Source organism: Tursiops truncatus, chromosome 19 (assembly GCF_011762595.2).
Source record: "Tursiops truncatus isolate mTurTru1 chromosome 19, mTurTru1.mat.Y, whole genome shotgun sequence".
NCBI classification, from domain to species: Eukaryota; Metazoa; Chordata; class Mammalia; order Artiodactyla; family Delphinidae; genus Tursiops; species Tursiops truncatus.
Genome location: NC_047052.1, coordinates 42,113,963 through 42,139,903, shown reverse-complemented (window position 1 = coordinate 42,139,903; position 25,941 = coordinate 42,113,963). Strand labels below are relative to the sequence as shown.

The 25,941-nt window shown below is 54.1% G+C and overlaps 1 protein-coding gene across 1 annotated transcript; it reads right to left on the bottom strand.

Moving 5' to 3' along the window:
- Positions 1-485: 485 nt before the first annotated feature.
- Positions 486-25,579, bottom strand: GPI (glucose-6-phosphate isomerase). The gene is made up of 18 exons (XM_019940968.2): positions 25,384-25,579; positions 24,319-24,409; positions 23,919-23,987; positions 22,288-22,407; positions 17,150-17,233; positions 16,870-17,016; positions 15,990-16,061; positions 15,273-15,317; positions 13,926-13,979; positions 4,694-4,754; positions 4,224-4,267; positions 3,937-4,089; positions 2,981-3,110; positions 2,750-2,826; positions 1,449-1,577; positions 1,149-1,224; positions 1,007-1,073; positions 486-896 (listed from the first exon to the last, which is right to left on the bottom strand). Exons 1-18 carry the CDS (start codon positions 25,503-25,505, stop codon positions 761-763), a joined length of 1,677 nt encoding a protein of 558 aa, XP_019796527.1. The 5' UTR covers positions 25,506-25,579; the 3' UTR covers positions 486-760.
- Positions 25,580-25,941: the final 362 nt, after the last annotated feature.

Below are 25,941 nucleotides of genomic sequence, written 5' to 3'. Positions count from 1 at the left end.
CAGTGGGGCTTCCCTGGTGGCGCAGTGGTTGAGAGTCCGCCTACCGATGCAGGGGACACGGGTTCGTGCCCCGGTCCAGGAAGATCCCACATGCCGCCGAGCGGCTGGGCCCGTGAGCCATGGCCGCTGAGCCTGCGCGTCCGGAGCCTGTGCTCCGCAACGGGAGAGGCCACAGCAGTGAGAGGCCCGCATACCACACACACACAAAAAAACACTATCCAGTGAACAGAAGTATACAGTCACTCCAAAGCCACAGGGGTGAGGAGTGTAAGAAGATGTAGAAAAGATTCGATTACAGAGGCCACGCTGCCCTCGTGACTTGGATTATGCCCCACTCCACCCACTCTCTTCTCAAGGGACCGTCCTCCATTCTGGATCTGCTCACCAATTACAGCAAAGCCTCACACAAGGCAAACACTCCTCCTACTGGGCACCCTAACTCCTGCAGAGAGCCCCATCTCAGGACAAAGAGTCTCAGCCTACAATCTCCTTTGTGGCATCTTTATTTTCTACCTGGTATATGAACAATGAACACAGGTCAGAAAAATCAGCTGCACTGAAACACTTCAGCCAACTGTAAGACAGAGGGGGCCTGGACATGGAGAGGGTGAGGCTGGCAATTCCAGACCAGCTTCCGCCAAAGGGCTTGTGGTCCAAGCCCGAAACCAGAGGGTGCTCTGGGTAGGACCATGCGGTGCAGACTCTGGGCAGGAGGGACAAGGAGGACCAGTCACAACGGGGACTACTGCTGGGCACGAGTTTATTGGCTTCTGGCCTCACGCTCCTGCTTGATGAAGTTGATCAGCCCATTGGTGGAAGAATCGTGAGAAGTCACTGGGCTGCTGCCATCAAGCTCAGGTTCAATTTTCTTAGCCAGCTGCTTTCCCAGCTCCACTCTGCCAGGGCGAGGAGGAAGAATGGTATAAGGAAGCTTCCAACATTGCTAGTGAAATCCACCAGCCAGCTCACAGGCATTCCCCACCCTCCCCTTGAGCCAGCAACTCACCCCCACTGGTCAAAGCTGTTGATGTCCCAGATGATGCCCTGAACGAAGATCTTGTGCTCGTACATGGCTGTGGAGGGAGCACGTTAGGGCTCTACCAGCCCAGTCCGACCTACCCGAAGCTGGGACTTCCCCACTCACTTACCAATCAAGGCTCCAAGAATGAATGGCGTGAGTTTAGTGAACACAATAGAGTTGGTTGGGCGATTTCCTTCAAAGACCTTCAGAAAACACCCAGAAATGTCCCCCAGTTAGTCGTGATTCCTAACTCCTCATAAGGGAAGCACACGCTGCGCCAGAGGCTGGGATGGGCAGCTCTGTGAGGACAGCCCCTCCTACTGTGCAAGGCAGGCAAGGCACTCCACGAGCCCCTGCCCTGGCCACACAACTTTATCCTTCCAATTCCAGGATGCCACCCAAAGCCCACTTCAGGAGGAGTGCTGACCTTGTGGGGCAACAGCTTCTCAGAGTCCTGTGGACTCTTCCCTGCGGCCTGTAGCTCCTTCCGGGCCTCCTCTGTTGACTTCCCCCGCATCAGGGCCTCAGTCTGGGCCAAGAAGTTGGCCAGGAGGATCTGACGAGAGAGACGTCGAGTACCATTTTGAAGCACTGTCTGAGCTTCAGGCAGATGGACAAGACTGCCTGGCACTGCCCAGCCAGGGTTAGTCTCAGCAGTCGGGGTCAGGCTGCTTGCTCCGACTCTGGAGCTTACATGGAGCAAGGGGGGACACCAGAGCACACCTGTTGACACTGGAAAGTAGGTAACGATGATAACTACCCTCCAAGGACTATGTACTACTTGCCGAGGGCCCTGTTAAGAACTTTACCAACATCTATTTTTTAAGATCCTGAGGGGGGAGAGGCATCATCTCTTTTCTAGTTGAGCCTCAGTTTCCTCAAGTCAGCAGCACTGAATCCCAGAAGGACAGAGGGGAAGAATTAGAATTCAAACCCAGGACTCCCGCGTCCAAAGCTTGTGCCCACAGTAACCCATGCTACTCTGCACACCCAAGAAAAGGCAGGATCGGTCCCCTTCAAGGACTCTGTCAGGTCAGGAGTTGGGTGGTTTTCCCCTTTGCTGCTGTGGTAGGCAAGATCTTGGCTCCCTGACCTTTGCCCCCCTGCTGTTAACGCCTGTGTGTATTATATCGCATGGCACAGAGGGATTTTGCAGACAGAGCTAAGGTTACAGACCTTAAGATAGGGAAATTATCCAGGTGGGCCCAGTGTAATCACATAGCCCTTAAAAATCACAGAAGAGGACAGCAAGTGAGTCAGCCACAGAGATGCAACAGAAGAAGATGCAGGAGAGAATCGAAGCGTCAGATGGATTCAACCCAGCCTTGCTGTTCTGAGACCGAGTCAAGGGGGTTTCTAGAAGCTGAGAACGACCCCCAGCTGCCAGCAAAGCAGCCAGGTCTTGGTCCTACAACCATACAGAAATGGATTCTGCCAACAATCTGAATGAATGAGGAAAAGGATTTCCCCCCAGAGTCTCCGGAAGGGAACACGGTCCTGCCGACACCTTGATTTCAGCCTGTGAGAACCTGAGCAGAGACCCAGCAGACCATGATGGGCTTGGGACCCACAGAAACCACGATAATAAATGGGTGTTGTCTTTAAGCCACTAAGTTTGTGGTGGCAGGAACAGAAAACTAGTCCTGCTGACTAATGCATCAGTCTCAAGAGGTCTAGGTGAATGTGAGCCTAAGACAGCATGAAGAGGGTCGGGACGAGGGCTTTTACCTTGTGATGCAAACCCTTCCTTATCGGGTGCTGCGTCTGAACAGGGATGAGGAAGTCACAGGGTATCATCTTGGTACCTGCGAAGGGCACTGTGGTCACCCAGGAGCCTATCCCCACCCATGGGAACCACCCATGTGGCCTACAGGAGAACGCTGACCTCACGGAGGAGTCTTTCCTGGCGTGCCCTCCCCGTCCCCAGCTGCACTCCTGCCCAGGCCAGATGAGCCCTACCTTGGTGGATGAGCTGGTAGAAGGCGTGCTGGCCATTGGTCCCTGGCTCCCCCCACACAATGGGGCCTGTCTGGTGGTCCACACGGGTGCCGGACTTGGTGATGTACTTCCCATTGGACTCCATGTCACCCTGGAATGGGGCCAGAAACCCAGGCATCGATCTGCAAGTCTTTCTCCTTCATGCACATGCCCAAAACCAGCCTGGGATGCACCAGGCATGCCTGCCCTGCCCTGGCTCTGTGAGATACGGGCAGGCATGATTCTTTTATGTCCCCTCATCTGGGAGGGCACAGCTCACAAGCTTTTTGGCTTCGACCGCTCTGAAGGACCCATGACCAGCAGAAGGTGTATACGGAGGTCCAGGGAGGACCTCCCTAAGAGCAGAAACGGGTCACAAAATCTTCAACTGATTTCTTAATGGAGAGGCAGGCTGGAATCCGGACTGTATAGCCTTTGAGGGCCATCACCCCAACTAGACTCTGGGCCTTGGGGAGCCTCAGCCCCTCCTCCAGTCACAGGATCCACTGGGAGAGGGGCTGCTCTAGGGGGGCTGTGGAGATTCCAGGGGCAGAGGGCTGTGAGTAGCCCAAAGAGGCACCATAGGCTGGGTGTAAACTTGCTTTTCTGGAGGGACAAAGGCAGTGCAAACCATGGGGGTGGGGTCCCAGGCTGTGGCCCACCCTGTCGGGTGATGTCCAAGAAAGAAGTGACCTGGCTGAGGCACGTGCCCTGAGCCAAGCCAGAGCCTGACTGGCCAGGGCACCATGATGGCCACTCATGCCCCTCCCACGGTAGCCAAACTCAACTGATTCCAAAGATTCTCCATGAGGTGGGGAGCACAGGGGGGCCTTGGACACGCCCAAGGGTAATGGAGGAAAAGGCCGCTGGAGGAGCAGGAACCTGGGCACCCAGGCTCACGGGCCCCCCAACCCAAGGCGTGGCCTGGCAGCTGGTACCTGCTGGAAGTAGGCAGCAAAGCGGTGCAGGTACTGGTCGTAGGGCAGCATGGCATGCGTCTCACACCCAAAGCAGTTGATGTACCACACGCCCAGCAGAGCCAGCAGGACGGGGGCATTCTTCTCCAGGGGCGTCGTGCGGAAGTGCTGGTCCTGAAATGAGAACAGGGTGGGCGGGGGCTGAGCAGCTTCCCAGGAGGGAAGGAGTGAGGGCGAGGGGGAGGGAGCTGGACCAACCACAAGCTTCTGGCCAGCGACTGGCAGAGAACACAAGCCCCAGCACTTACCATCCAGTGAGCCCCTGAGAGCAGCTGCTCGAAGTTATCAAATCCTGCAACACAAAAGCAGCGTCAGCAGAAATGGTCACGCCCTAGGCCTCCTGGACGCGCGGACACAGCTTCTTCTGGAACCGGGGAAAGGCTGGAGGGGGAGCCAGAAGAAACAGGATCTGGGAGGACGTGGGCCTGTAGAAAGCCCCTCTAATCAGAGTCAGCCCTGAGCACAGAGGCAGCTCTAGGGCCACCTGGCGTGGAGGAGCGAGCAGAACCGCAGTTGTGAGGGGCGGGGAGAAAGGCCAACCTACAAACCCGCAAGGAAACTCGGCCCTTCCCACCTGACCTGAAAGAAACATTCCAGCCAAGGGCAGAGAGGCCCGCGGCCTGTGGGAACGGGAAGGTGTTCAGGGACACGAGTCCCCAGCCCGACTTCAGACGGCAACACGGTCTCCCGAGACAGAAACACAAACATGCACACTCACCCACGTGCAGGGCAATGGAGAGTCCGATGGCTGACCACAGCGAGTAGCGGCCTCCCACCCACTAGGAGAGACAGGAAAAGGCGCTGAGGAAGGGCTGGCACACCCCGCCCCCCTCCCTCCTGCCACGGAACTTGCCCCCTGAGAACCATGCTCTGCTACAGGTGAAGCTCTGCGGCCCTGGGGCCAACCCACCTCTGGGAAGCAAGACAGCAGGCCAGGCGCCGGCAACTGCTGGGCCGACCAACAGGGCAGAGACTACACGAGGGACTGACCAGAGCCACGAGACTCAACCAAAGACCTTACCGTGGCTGACCCCACCTCCTCAGACACCGACAGACCCGGCGCCTCATACCTGTGCCAGGTCCGGCCTCCCCAGGCACCAACAGACCCAGCGCCTAGCCCTCCTCCTTGGACACTGACAAGTCAGAATCCCATACCTGTGTCTGGTTGTGCCTCCAAGGACACCGACAGACCCAATGACTCGTACCTGTGTCCAGCCTCTTTAAACACTAAGAGACCCAGCGCCTCATACCTGTGCCCACGCATACTTCCTTGAACAATGAAAGACCCAGCACCTCCTACCTGGCCTTGGCCCCTGCTCCTCAGATACTGATAAACCCAGTGTCTCATACCTGGGCCTGGCCTTGCCACTTCTGACAATGAGAGATCCAGTGCCTCATACCTGTGCCCATTCCCGATTCCTCAGGCTGTACGGACAGACCCAGCACCTCCTAGCTGTACCTAGCCCTGCCTCCTGGGACACTGACAGGCCCAGTGGCTCATACCTAGGCTTGACTGACCTTCAGCCTCTGCCCAAGACACACTGAAGTCTACTATCCACACTGTGCCTTCTCGTGCCACACTGCAGACTCCACTTTACCTTCAGAATCCTCAGATCTCCAGTCACGTCTTCCTAACAACTATTTATGGAACACCTACCATGTTCCTAGCATAGGCAATACAAACAATCCACGGGGGAGAAAGATATAAATGAAACAATCATGCCAATAAATGTGAAAATGAGATAAAGTGCTTGGGAGAAAGGAAACCAAGAATAAAAGGACTCTGAGGGTGCTTGAGCCTGGATGTGAAGAATGAGTAAGTGTTACCCAGGGAAGCACAGAGAGAGGAGAAGGATTCCAGCAGCCAGAACAGCATATGCAAAGGTCCTGCAGCAAAAGCAGCCTTTCTCAACAGTGAGAGAATTAAGCCCCACGGAAAATGCTTTGAGTGACTCAATTTCTCAGTACTACCAAGGTTGGTCCAAGGCCAGCACCCTTCTAAAGGCAAAAGAGAGATGCTAATTCATTACATCCAATGGATGCCTTGGGGCATTAAGGCTTAATTCTATCCTGAAAGCCTGACGAGACAGGCTGGGCAGGAGGAAGTGTAGCACAACCTAGAAGATGAAGGAAGGAGTGAGAACTGGAGGGTAGAAGCTGAGAGGCAAGGCTGGAGAACCAAGAAGTCTGTGGGTGAGGAGCAAATGGAAGCAGGAAACCATCTAGGAGCCCCAGTGGTCGTCCACAGAATGATGCTACCCTGAATGGGGGCGGCAGGGATGCAGACCACTGATTCAGGAGGTTCAATTAAAAAGGATGAATTGGAAAAAAAGAAAAAAAGGATGAATTGGAGGAATGACAGAATCAAATGTGGCCCAGATGTTTCTGGCTTGGATAATAAGATGAATGATGGGGCTCTTTACCTAGAAAGGGTCTGGGTTTGGGGGAACCTTACCTGACTGTCACAGTCCCACAGACCACACCATGCCTGACACTGGCTCTCAGATCTCACCCAATAGACTCAAATCCAGAAACTGGCCCGAGCAGACAGGCAGCACTCAGACCAACAGACCAAGGCTGCTGACCTTGACTGAGGTCAGGTTCTCAGACTTCACTTTTGTTTTGGGAGAGCCCAGCAAAGCTAGTGTCCGATTTGAGCCTCTGAGACCTCAAGCTGGGGACACAGGTCCTTAGACCTCACCTTCACCGGCAGTGGGTCTCACACCACGCCTTAGAGATGTCGCTCTGCAGTCAGTTCCATGTTCTGTGCCTCACCTGCCCCAGAGCCTCAGACCTCACCTTCTCCAAGCAGGTATAATCCAATCTCTTTCCCCACTTGATTAATTCAGACCCTGCCAGCTAGATCCCAATGTGACAGACCACACCTTGGACTGGTTACAGATCCTCAGGCCTCTGCAACACCCTGAGCTCTGCCCATCACACCTGACCAGGGTGCTAAGAACAGCCGGCTGACACGGCTCAGCTCGTTCAACCTCTCCTACCTGAACCCAAGGGCTCCGCACACCTCCCCAGGTAGACCCAGGTACACACACCTACGATGACTCTGCCTTTCCCTCGATGAGAGTCCACTCTACCCACCTGACCGTGCCTGAGCCTACCACTGAGGGTCCCACCTGTGTCTGACCCACCTTCTCAGGCCTTACCCATCATACCAATTACGTATTTCTAGGCTAGATCCTGCCCCATTCGTTTCATCTAACAAGCCCGGGGATGCCAATTTGTACCTGAACCGGGGGACAAAAACCCCCACCTAAGATTGTGTTTATACCTCTGCCCATGTGACCCTGATCCACGGACTCACGGACAAAGCCAGGTCCACATAGCAGCCCTGGGTATGGATGCAATGGCTTCACCTGGGAGGTCAACTCTACCTACTTGTGTTCAACTCCAGTACCTCAGACCACAGGGTTATACGCCTGTCAGAGGCAGGCTCCAGACAGCTCAGTTAATGACCCGGGCTTCACATACCTGTCTGTGCCTAACCTTGACCCCTCACATCTCAACTGACAGACCCAGACCCCCCTCCCTGAGCCCAGCACTCAGACTCCTCACACCTTCCCGAGGGGTCCAGCTCTCTCTCCACGGGCCTGGTCTCGGCTCCCAGGCCTAACCTGAGAGAGCCAGGTCTACCGTCTGTGTCTCACTCGGCTTTCCACATCTCACAAACAGATCCAACACTATCAACCCCTGCTTGGCCTGGGCACCAACACCTCAGTAAGGAGCCTCCAACCTCATCAGATGCAAACATCTCTGCGTATCTGTGCTCAGCAGACCCCACCGAGAGATGTGGTTCTACCTACTTGGGATTAACCCCAGACCTAACTTCTAGGACCTGGGTCAATGTACTTCATGCTCCAAGGATTTCACCTGCAAGACCCAAGCATACATACAGCTGGCCCCAAAGTCCTTGCTTGAGAGGAGCCACACCCACCTACTCATGTCTAACTTAGAGGCTGCGTATCTGCTATGAGCCCCGCAGAGTCCCGCCTACCTGCAGAAGACCCCAGTGCTGTGGGCCTGAATTGAGGCCGCTCTACCAACCCAGGCTTAACCCTGGTCTTTCAGGCATCACCAAAAGACCAAGGGTACATACCTTTGCCTGAATCCAACACCTGAAAGAGCTAAGTCTACCTACCTGTGTTCAACCGTAACTCCTTAGGTCTCCTCAAGACTATACCTGGCAGACAGGCTTTGCCTACCTGCCTCTGACCCAGGCTGCTCAGACCACATTTGCTGGGCCAGCTCTGCCTACTTGTACATGACCCTGGTTCCTCCGACCACACCTAGAGGACAGCTCTGCCTACCCGTACATGACCCTGGACCCTCAGTCCATACCTGGCAGACCAACTCTGCCTACCTGTACACGACCCTGGATCTTCAGACCATACTTAGTGGACCAACTCTGCCTACCTGTACATGACCCTGGGCCCTCAGTCCATACCTTCCAGACCAGCTCTGCCTACCTGTACATGACCCTGGATCCTCAGACCATACTTAGTGGACCCACTCTGCCTACCTGTACTTGAGCCTGGATCCTCGGACCATACCTAGTCAGACAGCTCTGCCTACCTGTACATGACCCTGGATCCTTAGAACCTAACTAGCAGAATAGCTCTGCCTACCTGTACTTGACCCTGGATCCTCAGACCATACCTCTTCAGACAGCTCTGCCTACCTGGACATGACCCTGGATTCTTGGACCATACCTAGCGGACCAGCTCTGCCTAGCTGTGCTTGACCTTGGATCCTCAGACCATACCTGGTGGACCAGCTCTGCCTACCTGTGCTTGACCCTGGGTCCTCGGACTACACCTAGTGGACCAGCTCTGCCTACCTGTGTTTGAACCTGGATCCCTGGACCATACCTAGTCAGACAGCTCTGTCTACCTGTATTTGACTCCAGATCCCAGACCATACCTTATGGACCAGCTCTGCCTATCTGTACTTGACCCTGAGTCCTGAGACTGTACCTGGTGGACCAGCTCTGCTTACCTGTGCATGACTGTCTCCTCGGACCATAACTAGTGGACGAGCTCTGCCTCCCTGTGCTTGACTCTGGGTCCTCAGACCATACCTAGCGGACCAGCTCTGCCTACCTGTACATGACCCTGGCTTCTTATGCTGTACCTAACAGACCAGCTCTATCTACCTGTATGTGACCCTGTGTCCTCAGACCATACCTACCCAGCCAGTTCTGCTTACCTGTACATGACCCAGGATCCTTAGAACCTAACTAGCAGAATAGCTCTGCCTACCTGTGCTTGACCCTGGGTCCTCAGTCCATACCCAGTGGACCAGCTCTGCCTACCTGTACATGACCCTGGATCCTCGGATCATACCTAGTGGACCAGCTCTGCCTACCTGTGCTTGACCCTGGATCCTCAGACCATACCTAGCCAAACAGCTCTGCCTACCTGTACATGACCCTGGATCCTTAAAACATACTTAGTGGACCCACTCTGCCTACCTGTGCTTGACCCTGGATCCTCGGACCATAGCTAGTAGACCAGCTCTTCCTACCTGTACACAACTCTGGACCCTCAGACCACACCTGAAAGACCAGTTCTGCCTACCTGTACATGACCCTGGATCCTCAGACTATACCTAGTGGACCAGTTCTGCCTACCTGTACACAACTCTGGACCCTCAGACCATACCTAGCAGACCAGCTCTGCCTACCTGTACATGACCCTGGATCCTCAGACTATACCTAGTGGACCAGCTCTGCCTACCTGTACACAACTCTGGACCCTCAGACCATACGTGACAGACCAGCTCTGCCTACCTGTGCTTGACACTGAATCCTCAGACCATACCTAGCGGACCAGCTCTACCCACCTGTACATGACCCTGGCTCCTCAGACCATACCTAGCAGACCAGCTCTGCCTACCTGTACATGACCCTGGGTCCTGAGATTGCACCTAGTGGGCCAGCTCTACCTACGTGTACTTGACCCTGGGTCCTCAGACCATACCTAGTGGACCAGCTCTGCCCACCTGTGTTTGACTCTGGATCCTCAGACCATCCCCAACGGACCAATTCTGCCTACCTGTACATGACCCTGGCTCCTCGTGCTGTACCTAGCGGACCAGCTCTACCCACCTGTACATGACCCTGGCTCCTCAGACCATATCTAGCAGACCAGCTCTGCTTACCTGTGCTTGACCCTGGCTCCTCAGACGATACCCAGAAGACCAATTCTACCAACCTGGCACCTTACACTGTACCTAGTGGACCAGCTCTGCTTACCTAAGACCACATGTGGCAAGTCAGTTCTACCTGTGACTGAGCCTGGCTTCTGAGACTGCAGCTGGACGGCCAGCTCTGCCTACCTGTGCACGACCTTGGATCCTCAAACTGCACATGGTGAGCCACCTCTGCCTACCTGTGCTTGTTCCTGGCTCCTGAGACTGCCTCGGCAGGCTAGCTCTGCTTACATGTACCTCATCTCAGCTCACCAAACGTCATCTAAGACATTTGGTTCTTCTTACCTGGACTTGGCTGTGACTTCTGAGATTTCACTGGACAGACCCAGTTTCCTGAACTTGCTCCACAGACTTTACCTGACAGACCGTGCTCTACCCACCTGTGCTTAACTCACCCTGACAGACCCAAGGATAAAACCTGTACCAGATGCAGACTCCACAGACCTTACCTGAGAAACTCAATTCCACATACCTGTGCCTGGCCACAACTCTTCAACTTCGTAAGACATCTCTACAAGACAAGCAGAGATGCAGTTCTACCTACCTAACCTGACCTTACCTGGGAGATGCAGATCTACTCACCTGTGCCCAGTCCCAGCTCCCAAGATCTCACCTGAGACACCTACCTCTATCCACCTGTCTTCACTTCATATTCTCAGAGATCATCTAAGAGATCTAGGTCTTTCTAGATGAACCCAACCCTGCCTCCTCAGGGCTCACCTGACAGATCTGTTCTACCTACCTGTGCCTGACCTCAACTGTGGGACAGAGTTTAATGAACCTAAACATGGCTTTTCAACCTACTTCTGGCTTACCTTTGGCTTTACAGATTTTACCTGAAAAACTCAGTTCTATCTACCAGTGCTGAACCTCAGCTCCTCAAATCTGGAATACAAACCAGGGACTGACCTCAGCAGCTCAGACCTCACCTGTTCAAGAACCAAAAGTACAAACCTGTATCTCACCTCAACTCCTCAAACCTTACCTGACAGACCTGCTCTGTGTACCTGAGACAGACGCAGAATTCATGAACCTTCCAGATGGATGGATGCAGCGCTCCATCTCTTTGCCCGACTCCAGCTTTTCAGTCCTTTCCCAGGGGACGCAGGACCATCTCCAGGACCATCGCCCTGAGCATCACCAGAACTGCTTGGACAACACCTGAGGACACAGTTCTGACCCGGACCCGATGGTGGATTTCTAGTCCCACCTGTCAGACTCAGCTGTGTCTCTGCCTACCTTTGGTTTTAGTGTCCTTACCTGACCAACACACTTCTGTCCAGATGTGCCTGATCTTGGCTCCTCAGGCCTCCCCTAAGACACCTAGTTATACACACCTTGTCCGATTCCAGCTTCTGAGACCTCAAGCAGACGTGGCTTTACAGACCATGCCGGCAGACCCCACTATACAAACCTAACCTGAACAGACTCTTCCCAGAGACCTGACAGATCCCTGGCTGCTCATCTCAGCCTGAGGGAAGCCTGGCGAGAGCCCACTGGTGCCAAACAGTGTCTGAGTGACTTGGGCCTCTGACACTTCTAGAGACCTTTGTCTCTAGACCTTTGTCTACCATAAGCCTCTCACAATGCACCTTAGCGACGTGCTTCCCTGGTGGTGCAGTGGTTAAGAATCCGCCTGCCAATGCAGGGGACACGGGTTCGAGCCCTGGTTCGGGAAGATCCCACGTGCTGCAGAGCAACTAAGCCCGTGCGCCACAACTACTGAGCCCGTGTGCCACAATTACCGAAGCCCGCGCGCCTAGAGCCCATGCTCCACAACAAGAGAAGCCCCCACAATGAGAAGCCTGCGCACCGCAACGAAGAGTAGCTCCCGCTCGCCACAACTAGAGAAAGCCCGCGTGCAGCACGGAAGACCCAACGCAGCCAAAAATAAATTAAAAAAAAAAAAAAAAGAACATGTACCTAATTTTGGCTCCTCAGACTCCACTTGATAGAATAAATATCTGAATTCTTCCAGAATTCACAGACCTCACCCGTACCTTTACCTGTCCCGGTGCCTCCTCTTCAGATACCACCTGTACCTGTCCTGGCTCCTCTTCAGACATCACCGGCCAAAATTAGCTCTCCGGTAATGCGTGCTGACTGCCTGATCCCGACACACAAGGCTGCCCCGTGGCTGGCCACAGCTGACCAGGCCTCACCGCTTACACATACCTACGCCAGACTGGACTCTTCAGATCTTACCTCAGAGCCAGAGCAACATCCTTGTATCTACTGTGACTCCTCTCTCTCACCTGAGACCCTGGGTCCAGAAATTTCACCTGTTCCTGTCCCTGGCTCCTCAGATGTCACCTTCTCAATTCACCAATATACATCCTCAGCGACCCAGGCAGGTCCTTCCAGGTATGTCTGGACTGGCCACAAAGGCCTCCACTGTGCCCACCCTGGCCACTCGGGCCTCACTAGCCAGCCCCAGCCCCATGTTCTTGTGCCCAACTGTCATTCCTAGGCCTTACCTGGGAGACCCAGGTCTGTCTCTAAGCCACACCCCAACTCATCTCTGCAGGCTGGGTGGTTACAGGCAATGACGAGCCAGGCTGCGACACAGCCCCGCTGCGCTGGGCTCCTTGGCTAGCAGGAGCCCCCACGTGTCCCTGACCACCACCTGCTCAGGCTCCAGATCCCGCAGAGGAGGAGGGTGGTACCTCCCCTCGTTTAACAGGCATGCAACATTTGTTAGAAGCTGCACAGTCTCTCTTGAGCGGGGTTCCTCATCTGAGCCACAGGACGCAGAAAAGGATTTGAGTGACTCTTCTCAATTCTTCCAAGGATGGTACATAACTAGTCCCATTCTAGAAAGAGGTTAACTCATTACACACAAAAGATGCCTTAGGGCGGGAGGGCGTAATCCTCTCCCAGACTCCAGGCCTTTAGAGCTTTCAAAGGAAGTTACATCTTCAGATGCTGCCAGCAAGCAGAGAGGTTCCAGTATAAAGGCCTGGAAGCAGCCCCCTGGGAAAATCCCCAACCGGACAATGCCCTCTTAGGTACACCTGCCGAAGTCACGTGTTAGGGCCACACCCACTGCATTCAAGGCACCCACGCCACACCCTGCACCGCATCTCTGCCCCCCGAGCCTTCCCTGCATTCTGCGACCCGAGCCCTTCTCACACCACGGCTGCACTCAGGCAAGCTGCAAGGAGAGCTCCTGCTCACTGCTTGGCACCAGCTGTGGCTCTAGCAGAGATGAGTCTGCGTGACCGCCTGTCACTAGAGTGGCCCGCAGCTCTGCCACTCAGCAACGCTGGCTTTGCGAGCTGCCCAGCGGGGCCCCACCCAGGCACCTCCTCTCTGCCACCCTCCAGCTGCCCCTGCAGCTCCTTTCCAGGCCTGCCCAGTCACACCTCCCACCTCACCCTGCCCTTTGGTCTTTACAGGTTGCGGCTGTAGTTCAGAGAAAGGTCATCACTGAGAATAACTCACAACCTCAGCTTAGCGAGGGGGACAGGGTGGCTCCGGTTACCCCGCCCAGGGGAATGTCACCCTGGCCTTGCAAGCCCGCCCTCGGTGGGAGTGGAGCCCTCATCCTGACTGAGCGAAGCTGCTCCTGCCCCACAAGCCTCTCTGAGGGCCTCCTGCCTGCTGCAGGCATGCAGCAGGTGCTCAATAAATATCGACCTGACCTTATGGGCCCCTCATCTGCGGCTTGACCTGGCAAAGGACACATGATTCACCCACCACGGGGAAGTGCCTTTACTTACATCCCAGAACTCGAACATGTTTTGAGGGTCAATTCCAAACTCCTTCACTTTGGCCTAAAAAGGGCAAAGGGAAAGAGAAGGAAGGAAGCCTGGGTTAGCGGCACAGGAACATGTTAGCGGCTCCAGGGCATGAAGAGTCGTGCCACCACTGGGGCTGCGCTGCAGCCACCTGCGAGTCCAGGCGGGACCAGGAGCCACCCACCCCCAGAGCCAGATGCCAGGCCAGCTCACGTCCAGCACACCCGTGGCCCAGTGCTTACAAACCCCTCCTGCTGAAAGGGGCTGCACAGCCACCCTGAGGACCTGGCCCACACACTGTTCTGCAAGACCACCTCCTGGACCAGACCCCCTGGGACCTCTGGGAAACAACTGAGCACGGGCAGGGGCAACCTCCCAGGCCAGGAAACATACAGCCCGGACACCTGCCCAGCCCTTCCAATACTGGGATGGTGACCGCACCCCAGGAAGCCTTCAGGGAATGAGAGATCCTATTCTATTCCCTGGGCAGACAGGGTTAGCAACCCTTGCCTAGACCCCACAGGAGATGCCCCACTGACCAGTCTGAGCTCTACCCGCAGAAGGTGGACAGTGGCACTGTGGTTGGCCAGCCTTAAGATGTCCTTCTGTCTCCCCCCACAGGCAAGTCAGCACTGCAGGCATGGGTGGGGGTAGGGGTGACACGGAAGGAGTGGAGTCAGGAGGACCCGGGTGTGGTTCCGGCTCAGACTGCCCAGCACAAAGCCCACCACACAGCAAGTGCTCAGCCAGGTCTGCCTTCCTCGCGACCCCTGCAGCACAGCCCCGTCCTGCCCGCTGACACGCCTCTGACCCTACCTTGCACAACCCGGGGCCAGGAGGAACTGGCAGGTGGGTAACCACGTTCTAGTCCTGTGTTCTAATCCCGGCATCACTGACTCATGCAATCACTGGGTGACAAGTCACATCCCTTCATTGGGGCTTAATGTCCTTATGTGAGAAATGGGATGCATCCCCCACCCGTACCCAGCATATCCCATCTGGGGAGAGGCCAGTGGCAGAGGCCGGGGAGGTCACATGTGTGGAATGTTGTGGCCATCAGCCAGGCCCGGGAGATGGGTGGGGTTAATGTGATCCCACTGACTGCAAGCCCCCTGCTGGAGCAGCAGAGGTTTGTCTGCCTTGCAGAAAAGGTAAGGATGGTTTGCAACTCACATCCCTCACAGGCAACCAACCCTTCACCCCACCAGCTGAGCCAAGACCCCTGAACCTGTGAAACACACCTCAGCTGATGTATTCGGAAAGGCCATGACCCTGACCTGGCCTGGGCCCTCCCAGGGAGGTAGTATGGGAACCCTCATGGGCACTTACAGTGTTGGTAGACAGGGCAACAAAGTGCTTCGAGACTGCGGAAGGCTGCAAGAGATGAGCCAAGTTATACCACACCCATCCAGGGGCCCCCCAGGGGCAGCAACCCTGCCATCTCTGGAGAAACCAAGGCCCCGGGGGGGACCCACTGCTCCCAGTCCTCGGTTCGGAGGCTGTCGGAGGAGCCCCATGTCAAGATGGAGAGGACAGAGGGGTCAGAGGCCAGGCAGCCCAGCCTACCTCACAGGCGCACAAGGCCCAGGGTGTCTCCGCTGTAAAGCTGGAGGGGCCAGGGGTAGAGAGGATTCCACAGGGCCAGTGGCCTTAAGGAAACGGCCCTCAGCAGTTAGAGCAGCGTCTGCCACATTTGGCTTGTCTGGGCTGGCAAAGCCAAATATCTTTTTTTTCTAAATATTTATTTATTTTGGCTGCACGGGGTCTTAGTTGCAACATGCAGGATCTTCGTTGCGGCATGCATGCGGGATCTAGTTCCCTGACCAGGGATCGAACCGGGGCCCCACACATTGGGAGCACAGAGCCTTACCCACTGGACCATCAGGGAAGTCCCAAAGCCAAATATCTTAACCAGAAAGGATACCTCCTGCTGCCAAATTCAGGGGAAATAGGGCTACAGGGCTAAGCGTGGCCACGCAGGCTGACGGGCAGGCCCACCCTGTCCTTCCCAGCCCGCACACTGCCCACTGCCCACCCAGCACTCACATCCTTGGCCGACAGGAGAAACCACTCCTTTGCTGTCTCCGCGTTGGTGATGGTCTCCTGGGTGGTGAAGGTCTGCAGGCAGAGAGTACAGGAGTCGGTCCCCAGCCAAGGTCGGTACGGCCCAGAGCCAGAGCTCAGCAGTGGAGACCGTGTGGGTGCCCAGTTACCACACGGAGCAGTGCATGCAGGTGTGAGTCACTCCCCATCACCTCCACCCACATGTCCACAAAGCCACGATCAGTGACTGTGTCTGGCGCAGGGTCCTGGAAGTAGCAACGTCATCCTGTGATTCCAGGACTTCACAGACAGAGAAAGGGGAAACGCTCGTAAGAGCTACACCTCCACCTGCCCAGAGCCCACCCTCCGCCCCCGCCACCCCACCACAGGTCAAAGGCCAGAGCATCCTCCAGGAGCAGCTGTGGACACACCTGGGGCTCCCTTCAGCCCAGACTAGGCTGTATCTCAGAACTCAGATGGAATTCTTAATATTTAATGTGCATGGATACGAGTAAACAGGGCATAGATGACAAAAAACAAAATGCTTACATCACCTGGGCATGGCTCTGGGATCAGAAAGGAGCAGACATTAGAGACAGATCTCTGAGAAAGATGGGAACGGTCCCAGGCTGAGCGCACACTCACTGAAGTGAGTGGGTATGCCTAAGATGAAGGCTCATACGGACCAGTCCAGGCTTTCATCAGGTAAACTGTTTTTGCCACCAGATAAGGAAGAGTCTGAGGGCAGCTGTGCCCACCTGATCCACAGAGCATGGCTCATTCAGAGCAGCTGGGAGAGTCCAGGGCAGTGGCAAAGCATCCACCCCCCCTCGCACCCCAACACACACAGGGTTGGGAGTCAGGCCGGGTCTGAGGGCCGTACCTTGGAGGCGATGATGAACAGGGAGGACTCCGGCTTCAGGGCGGCCAGTGTTTTGGCAATGTGGGTCCCATCGATGTTGGAGACAAACCAGACCCGGGGACCTTCTGAAGAGTATGGCTTGAGGGCTTCAGTCACCATGAGGGGTCCCTGTGGGGAGACGCAGCATCAGAAAACAAGATTCCGGGGCCCACGAGAGGTGAGAACAGCCAGGTCCCATCTCTGGAGAAACCAAGGCCCTGGATACCCCTCCTCCCCCATCCCAAGGCAGCCCCCTCCTTACCAGGTCAGAGCCGCCGATGCCGATGTTGATGACATCCGTGATGGACTTGCCTGAGTACCCCTTCCATTCACCGCTCCGGACACGCTGGCACAGAGCGGGGAGATGTAATCAGCCCAGATCCCTGAGTATAAACTGCTGCTCAAATGCATCATTACTTCTGTATCCTTACACCTCAGTCCCGACTTCCAGGCCCTATCACAGGCCTACTGAGACACAGTGTCACATCCTTGCCACACTCAGCCCCAACTAGACCCTTTTTCTCATCATTAGTAAGCGGGGTGACATCCCCACCTCACAGCGACATTGTCAGAATCTGCAAAACGAGAGCAAACTTTCAGCAGAACCTAACATGACAGAGGCCAAGAGATGTGGAATGTCAACTACTGTGACTGGTCTGTGCCAGGGACAGAAATGACATACATGCAGCCAGGCTCCACATGGACCCCAGGGATTCCTGCCTCCCAGTATTCACATCCCTATAGGGTCCCCCACGCTGTACAGGGCTCACTATGCACCCATAAGGACACTGCAGAGATGACAGAGTGTGACTTCAGAAGCTGGGTCAGGAAAGACCATGCAGCTTCTGCCTTGCTCTCTTGGATAGCTCACTCTTGGGGAAGCCATCTACTATGTTATGAGAAGACTGGGTTGTATGAAGAAGCCAGTGTGGTGAGGAACAGAGGCCTTCTTCCAACAGCCAATGCCAACTCACCATCCACGAATAGGAACTGCCTTGGAAGAGAATCCTCGAGAACCCAGCAAACCTTCAGATAACTACAGCCCTGGCCGACATCTTGAGTACAACCTCAAGAGAGACCCCCAAACCAAGACCAACCAGTTAAGCCTCAATTTCTGATCCACAGAAACCGTGTGAGATAGTAAATGTTTACTGCTATTTTAAGCCAAGTTTGGGTGGAATTTGTTATATAATGACAAATAACTAATGCAGACTTTGGTGCCACAAGTAGAGTATTACCATAACAAAAATCTAAAAATATGGGTAGGGACTTCCCTGGTCCAATGGGTAAGACTCCGTGCTCCCAATGCAGGGGGCCCGGGTTCAATCCCTGGTTGGTGAACTAGATCCCACGTGCATGCTGCAACTAAGAGTCCGTATGTCACAACTACGAAGTCCACAAGCCACAACTAAGATCCCGCATGCCGCAACTAAAAAGATCCCATGTGCCGCAACTAAGATCCGGCAGAGCCAAAATAAATAAATAAACATTTTTTTTTAAATAAAAAAATAAAAATATGGGTAAAAGCTAAAAGAGCCTTGAGGAGAGTTAGTGAAAGCCTAAAGAACATTGGAAGAGACTGTTAGCAGAGGTTTAATGGTCCTCGAGGGGGCTGCTGGTACAGATTTAAAGAAGTGGGAAGAAAACACTACTGAAAATTGTAGGAAAAAGAATCCTTGTTGTGTAGTGAAAGAAAATTTAATAACACTGTTGCCTGCATTAATGGGGAAAGTAAAAGATGTATCTATTATGATCTGGATGATCTAGCTATAGAGATTTTCAGGCTGTGTTATAGGAACTACCTGGCTTCTTACTGCTTACAATAAAATACAAGAGGAAAGAAATAAGCTTAATGAAGAACTTTTAAACAAAAAGAAGCCAGGAATCGCTGGATTTGAAAATTCCCAGCCTCTCCAGAAAATAACTGATGCTGAAATTAGGAGATGGATCTTTGGCAAAGTTCAAATCCAGGGCACTGTAAGAAAAGCTTCAAGAAGTAAAGCAGAGAATATAGCTGTGAAATCCTTTGTTAAGACCTCAGAAAGAACTAAGGTGGTAACACAGAGAACATTTTGGCTGAAGGTAAGGCTTCCAAAAAGCTTAAAAGTACTGTCTCTGTGGTCTTAGAAGCAATTGTAGGAAAGGACTTATCTTGAAAAAAATCTGTGGGTATAGCTTTTGTCTAATGGAGTGAACCCCCCACCCCCAGTAAGCTTCACAGGAGACCCACAAAGTTTTTAAGATAACTGAATTGTCAGAAACACTACCAGCTTGGCCTGAAAGTGACAGAGATATTACAAAAGGAAAAGAGATCTCTGGGACTTCCCTGGTGGTCCAGTGGTTAAGACTCGCACTTCCAATGCAGGAGGGCGCAGGTTTGATCCCTGGTCTGAGAACTAAGATTCCACATGCCATGCAGCATGGCCAAAAAAATAATAATAATAAAAATTAAAAAGGAAAAGAGATCTTTAATATTTTTTATGTTTTAGGCCGTGGTGTGTGCATGTGTGATCTTAGTTCCCCAACCAGGGATCAAACCTGTGCACTCCTGCATTGGAAGTGCAGAGTCTTAACCGCTGAACCGCCAGGGAAGTCCCAGAAAAGAGATCTTTAAAAACCTACATTTCTATAGGCAGTAAGCAGGCTGAAAAAACTAGGCAATTACAAACACAGACTACCTTTCATGTAAAAAGGATGACTAAGGGCAAAGCCAAAAGCCTTGAGGAACAATTCCCAGGCCTTGAGTCCTAACCAAGCAATTGCCAACACGTGTCCTGCTCAATTTCAGAACTGCTTTGGACCAATGTTTCCTGTGTGCCTTCCACTTTCCTTCCTTTTTGAAAAGGAATTATCCTACAACAGTTATCCTACGCCTATCTCACCATTGTATGTTGGGTGTGTAGGGGATAAATAACTTGTCTACTTAATTCACGTATCTTCAGATCAAAAGGAACTGTTTTTAAGTTGTATTAAAGAAAATACAGATATATCTGTATCTAATTTAGATTATAAGGTTCTTCACTTCTAGCTGATATGGTAATGGCATATGGCTTAAGAGAAAGAGAACAGGGTATTTCACATGTGGAAGGAACATGATGAATCACTGGGAGCCAGAAGGGAGACTATGATAACCAAATTCTAAGATGGTTCCCAGCTATCCTCACCTCCTGGCACTGCATTCATGTCCTTGTGTAGTCCCTTCCCACTTCGATCAGAATTGACCTGTACAACCAAGAGGCTAATACAGAAATGAAAGAGTAACTTCTGATGCTACCTCAAGGTATTAAAAGACGTTGAGGCACTCTGCCTTGCTCTCTCTTGGATCAGTCACTCTGGGAAAAATCAGCTACCTTGTCATGAGGACATTCAACCTGTAGAGAGGTCCACAAGGTAAGGAACTAAAGCCTCCCAAATGTCAGCACTAATTACTAGTGAGCCATCTTGAGTGCAGATCCTCCAACCCCCATCAAGCCTTCAGATGAATGTAACCTTGGGCCAACATCTTGACTACCACCTTATGAGACCTGAGCCAGAACCAGTCAACAGAAACGCTGACTGCTGTTTCCAGCTGCTCAATTCTGGAGTTATTTGTTACGCACCGATAGGAAACTAGTATACGTGGCTTTCCCCAAACCAGTAAGACCCAGTAACTTTATTTCTTTTAGATAATCATCACCTGCCATGAGCAATTTTCCATCAATACAGAAAGAAAATAAGTTGCTCAGCTTTTCAACGATCAATCTCACCATGAGTTTTGTTATAATGAAGCAGCCTAGAGGGGAACTTTGTGTATCTTTACTATTACTACATATACCCTTTATTTAACCAGATAGGGGGTCTTACAAAAGCACACGCATTCTGCAACTTCCTTTTTCAACTTCACAGTATATCCTGAACAGCACAGCAGGTCAATGCAACTGTAGCTCCCTAATTCCTAATGGCACCCAGGACTACGGTTTATGAACATACACTGACTTTACTGGTCAATCCTCTGATAAATGAGGTCAGGCTGTTTTCGGTTTTTGCCGTGACAATCAAGGTCATGGTGAACAGCCTCACCCAATCTTGGCGAACTCCTGAGAGCACAGCCATGGGGAGTGTTCCTTACCATGGAATTGCTGCTATTCAGCAGCTATTCTGAACTATAAATAGCCCATCAGTCTGAGTCAGGTATCCAGCAGCCAGCTATAAGGGAGGGCTTTCCTGGAAACAGCTTCCCAGACGACCAGTGCCACACACTCTCCACATGGCATGCCCGAGCACACAAGGGCTGACCAAACAGGGCACCCTGCTTCCGAGACACATCAGTTCTGCCACTCACAGCAGATGTCTGGAAACACCCAACCCTACATCCCATCCAAAGCCCATCACAAACACCAACCACTCTTAAGGGACATTCTGGAATCCAGATTCTCATCAGGATCCCAAGCCTTCCTCACCCTGCAAAGTCCCACTCACTTGCCTGCCTAGCCTCTAGGACGGATGCCCAGATCACCTCCTGCCGTTTCAGGTCTGAAGATGACCAGCCACACGTGGGGGACGCTGCTCTCAGGGACCAGCTGACTAGAGCCTAGATCATCACTCCCAGAGCACGCGTACAGACATGCGTGACCCACACGTACAGACATGCACACGGCCACACAAACCGTCCAGCCCACAGACATCACCCTTGCACTCCACGCTTGAGGACATCCACCAACTCTTGCAGAATCACCGTGGGGTAGACACTGAGGCAATGGCAGGCGATGTGGGGAAATCTCTAGCTGGTCTCTGAGGCAACCCCTACACCCCCACACAGGAAAAGGAAGCACAGTTGTGTGCATTAATGCTGACAGGGACAAGCTGCATGTGTGTGTACACGTGTGCCCGTGTTTCAAAGAAGAGACGACAGACATGCTAGTACATGCATAGGAAACTTTTGGAAGATTTACAGTAAACATTATAAAAGCTGCCTCTGGAGAGTTGGCTGGGGTGTGGTCAAGAAAATGTTCCATTTTAAATCTCGTCTAGTTCTAGACTAGGCAATAAGGGCACATGACTAAAGAGGTTAGAAAAAGCAAGTCTCTCCCAACTATCCCATCCCTCAGGGGCCTCACTTTTCTTTTCAGAACTCTGTCCCGGCCAGACTGTCACCGTGAGCCCACAGGCGTTAGAGCTCAGGAAGGAGGCTGCTCTACTGCTGCCAGTGGTGGGTTCCCCGAGAACAGGGTCAGGGAAATTCCTGCCTTAGCAGAGGCTCCATGGCTAGCTGTCACAGAGACCACCGCCACCTCAGGCTGCATTGAGGGCTGGGGTCCTCTCCAAGGAGCGTGGAAGGGCGGCCCATCAGGATCCCCAGATTCCCAAATACAAGCGCACACACACACGGCCAAGGGGAAGTCCAGCCCAGCAGCTGCTTACGTGGCAGAAAGACTTTATCTTCTCCAGGACCCTGTTGACCTCTGGCATCACATCCTTGCCATCCACCAAAATGGGTGTGTTTGACCGGTTCCGAAGGGCCACGTGCAGCACTGCCCGATCCTGGGGACGAGAGTCAGCGCATGAAGGCCTCCACCCCAGGGCAACCACACTCCCAGCTGGGCATGATGCAGTGTGGCCCCAAGAGTCAGCTCAGCCCTTTATCCACTGGACACGCAGGCCCTAAGGTCTGCTAGTACCATGGTCTCATACTCAAAACCCACTGTGTGCTCATGCAAACAGGGGCCACTCCAGGTCCTAGAGGGAAGGCAAGGCGTGTGCTGCTCCCTTACATGCTGCAGACAGTCGCAAGGGGAGGGAGACCGGAACAGGCCTGGGACAGGCCCCAACGACCCACAGATGTTCAGGGCGTGAAAAGTCAAGGAAAGATGAACAAAGAATGAGCAAAGGCACACTGGTGACAACACAGGTCAGAGACAAGCAATGACTGGCTACAGAGGACCCAGGCTCATGAAGCCCAGTCTCATCTTTCTGGTGAAAGTACACGGTGTTTGTTGGCTCCTTTTGAAAAGTGTCCCTGGCCCTTTGGAAGTGGAGCAAAACAGGCAACTCAAGCTTCCCTCACCAAGCATCCCATCACACCCACTACTGGAAACCAAACCAGACCCTAAGTCTGTGATAGGCTCCAGGTGGCTGGCCTTAGCAAGTGAGAGCAACAGTCCCATCAAGCTGGAGGCAGCAGATGAGTCCTTGAAAGAAACAGGTCTGAGGCTCCAGGGGGACAGGAAGGGATGATCTCAGGACTCCAACGCAGGGAGAGGCTCACTAAGGTGGAGGGCTTCATGCCACACTGCCTTCACCCCGCCCAACCTCACTCCTGTGCCACATTCTGTAGACAAATGCACCACTCCAGGAAGCCCTCCTTGATTGCCGTCTCTCAGCCTAGCCCAGCAGTGAAAGACAGGGGTGTTTGAATAGTGGCTCTGCCACTTACAGAACGACACTGGATAAGTGACTTGACCTCTGAGTTACAGGTTCCTCACGTGTAAAACGAGGATAATAACATCATGAGGATGACACTCTGAGTGCTCAGTGATTCTTATGCCTACAGGGTTCCACGGCGATTCAGGCACAGGGTGGCCAAGGCCTGGCCTTGCCACAGCTTCCTGTTGACTCCTCCCACTGAGGAGGTTGATTTTGACATGAGTCTTCTTTTCACTGACAAAACCTGTAGCAAGGATCCTGTTGACTCCTCCCACTGAGGAGGTTGATTTTGACATGAGTCTTCTTTTCACTGACAAAACCTGTAGCAAGGATCAGAGTTAACTTCTCTGAGCAGGCCTTGAGAAGCCCTCTCCCTGCAGCCTTGAGATGCTGTCCCCAGGCAGACACCGGGAGCCATTCCACGCTCATCAGACCTAGACTGCAGTCTTGGGGAAGACACACCCCAAGGCTGTGCAACTTGCTTGAGGAAATAGGCCTTCGGGCCCCTGGTTAAGCAAAAGCATTGCCTAAGAGGAGGGGTACGGACACAGGGTGATGCTGCTAACAGTCAGACGAACCCCAAAGGGAAGGAAGAGGCTGTGGAGGGTATACGGAGTCTGCCTGCTCACCTCGGTGAAGTTGATCTTCTCACCGTTGAACATGCGTTCCCGAGCAGCCTCCACACCCCTGGACTTGGCCTGAGAAGAGAATACACTGAGGCCTGGTCCCACCCACGTTGGCCACCAGGAGTCCAAGGCCCCAAGCACAAGGCTTGGTGCGGCCCCCGGTGGGGCTGACAAATGGCTGCAGACGGGTGCCCTCCCCCACTGCCTGGGGAGGGTCTGCTCAGACATCAGGCACTGAGTCCCCTGGGATGCAGGTCAGAACCTGGGGCAGGGGCACAGGGGCAACTACTGAGATCCACTAAGAGGGGTAAGTAAAGATGCTCAAGGACCTGAGGACGCCAGTAGCCCAGCTCGTCCACAACACCATGGGTCACGGGTCAAGCCTCCCCACGCAGAACGTTACCAGGTCCACCAGCATCTGCATCACAGCCTCCGTCACAAGGTTCTTGGAGTAATCCAACAGAATATGCCCATGGTTGGTGTTGAGGTTCAAGCTGCAGAAAGATGGCAGAAGCGGCTGACCACACCCCAGCCTGATCCCTGATCAGAGATGCTTCCAAAAAAAAAATCCTCCCTGTGCCAAATCCAAACAAGCCTCAGCTGGCCAGCACAGTGGTGTCGTCTGTCACCTGTCCGCCCCCCAAGCCGACCTGCAGCAGCAGCACAGGGCCACATGCAGACCCCTGGTGAGGAGCCTTTCCTCTGCTAAAACTGAGCTGGGGGATGAGAAGACCGAGCTGGGTGAGCTGCCCCTGCCTAGGCCAGAGAGTGACAATTCCCTCCCAGAGCTTCCACTCTGCGACTCAACTTACGCAGGGAAGGACCCAAATGACAGGGCTGGCCATCAGGGGCTTCCAGTCTGGAGCCACGGACCTCCCCTCCCGAACCCCTGTGCCAGTGACCATTCCCGACCCCCAAGATTTTCTCCTTTCCTGGTCGTTCATGGGTCTCCGGACCTAGCCTCCTGGGCAGGAATCACGGCCCCACCTCTCCACCCTTCCATCGCGGCTCCCCGCAAATCCCCCGGGCCGGTCCCACCCTGACCGCACCCTGCAGAAGGTCCCGAGCACACTCTCGGCCGGGACCGAGTGGAAGGGGGCAGCCCTTCTGAGCCTGCCGCGTCGGCGAGGGCCCTTGCTCACAACCGCGGAGGGATGGCCTGCTTCAAACGGCAGGGACTGGTGGAGGGGGAGGGGAGAGAAATGTCCCCGTGGAGGGGAAGCGGCAGAGAGGCCCAATCCTCATGACGAAGCTGCCGGGGCGCCGAGACCTCCGGCGAGCACCCGGAAACCTGCTTCAAGGAGGCGTCAAGGACGAAGCGCGGCCTGGGCCTGCGCCCAGATCCGCAGCCGGGGGCCCTCGGGGACCGCCGCCCAGCCCTCCCGGCCCAGGCCCTGCACAGCCGGACCCCGCGCGCCGCCTCCGGGTCCGGCACGTCCGCGCCCCGCCCCTGGCCCCGCGCGCGCACCTGAAGTGATTAAAGCGGTCCTTGTCTCCTTCGAAAAGGCGGCGCAAGTTGAGGTCAGAGCCGTGCTCGTGGTACCATGCCTGCAGCTTCTTGAACTGCGGGTTCTGGGTGAGCGCGGCCATGGCGAGAGCGGCAGAGAACACGGACTGGGATAAGCACGGAGGAGGAAGCTGGGCGGGTAGCGCGCGGCAGGCGGAGGACCGGCGAGCGCAGCGAGCTTTAAGGCGCAGGTCCCCGGCTCCGCTCCGCCCCGTCCCCGCCCCCGCCCTCCTCTCTGAGGTCCGCGCCCGAGGGGCAAGCTGGTCCGCAGCCGAGGCTCGGGGGCCTCAGCTCTTCTCGCCTTGCCACCGGCGGCCTCTTGGGCTGCTGCTCTGCCGACCTCTGCCTGGAAGTGACTGAGGAACAGAGGCAGAGCCCCGGCCTGCTTCATTAGTTCGTTCATTCACCCACTTAACCCAACTCCTTACAACACTTCAGTGTTACAGGTGCTGCGGCTATGTAGGTGACAAGTAAAATATATGGCATATCTGATGCTGGGAGGTGCTAGTGAGATAAGGA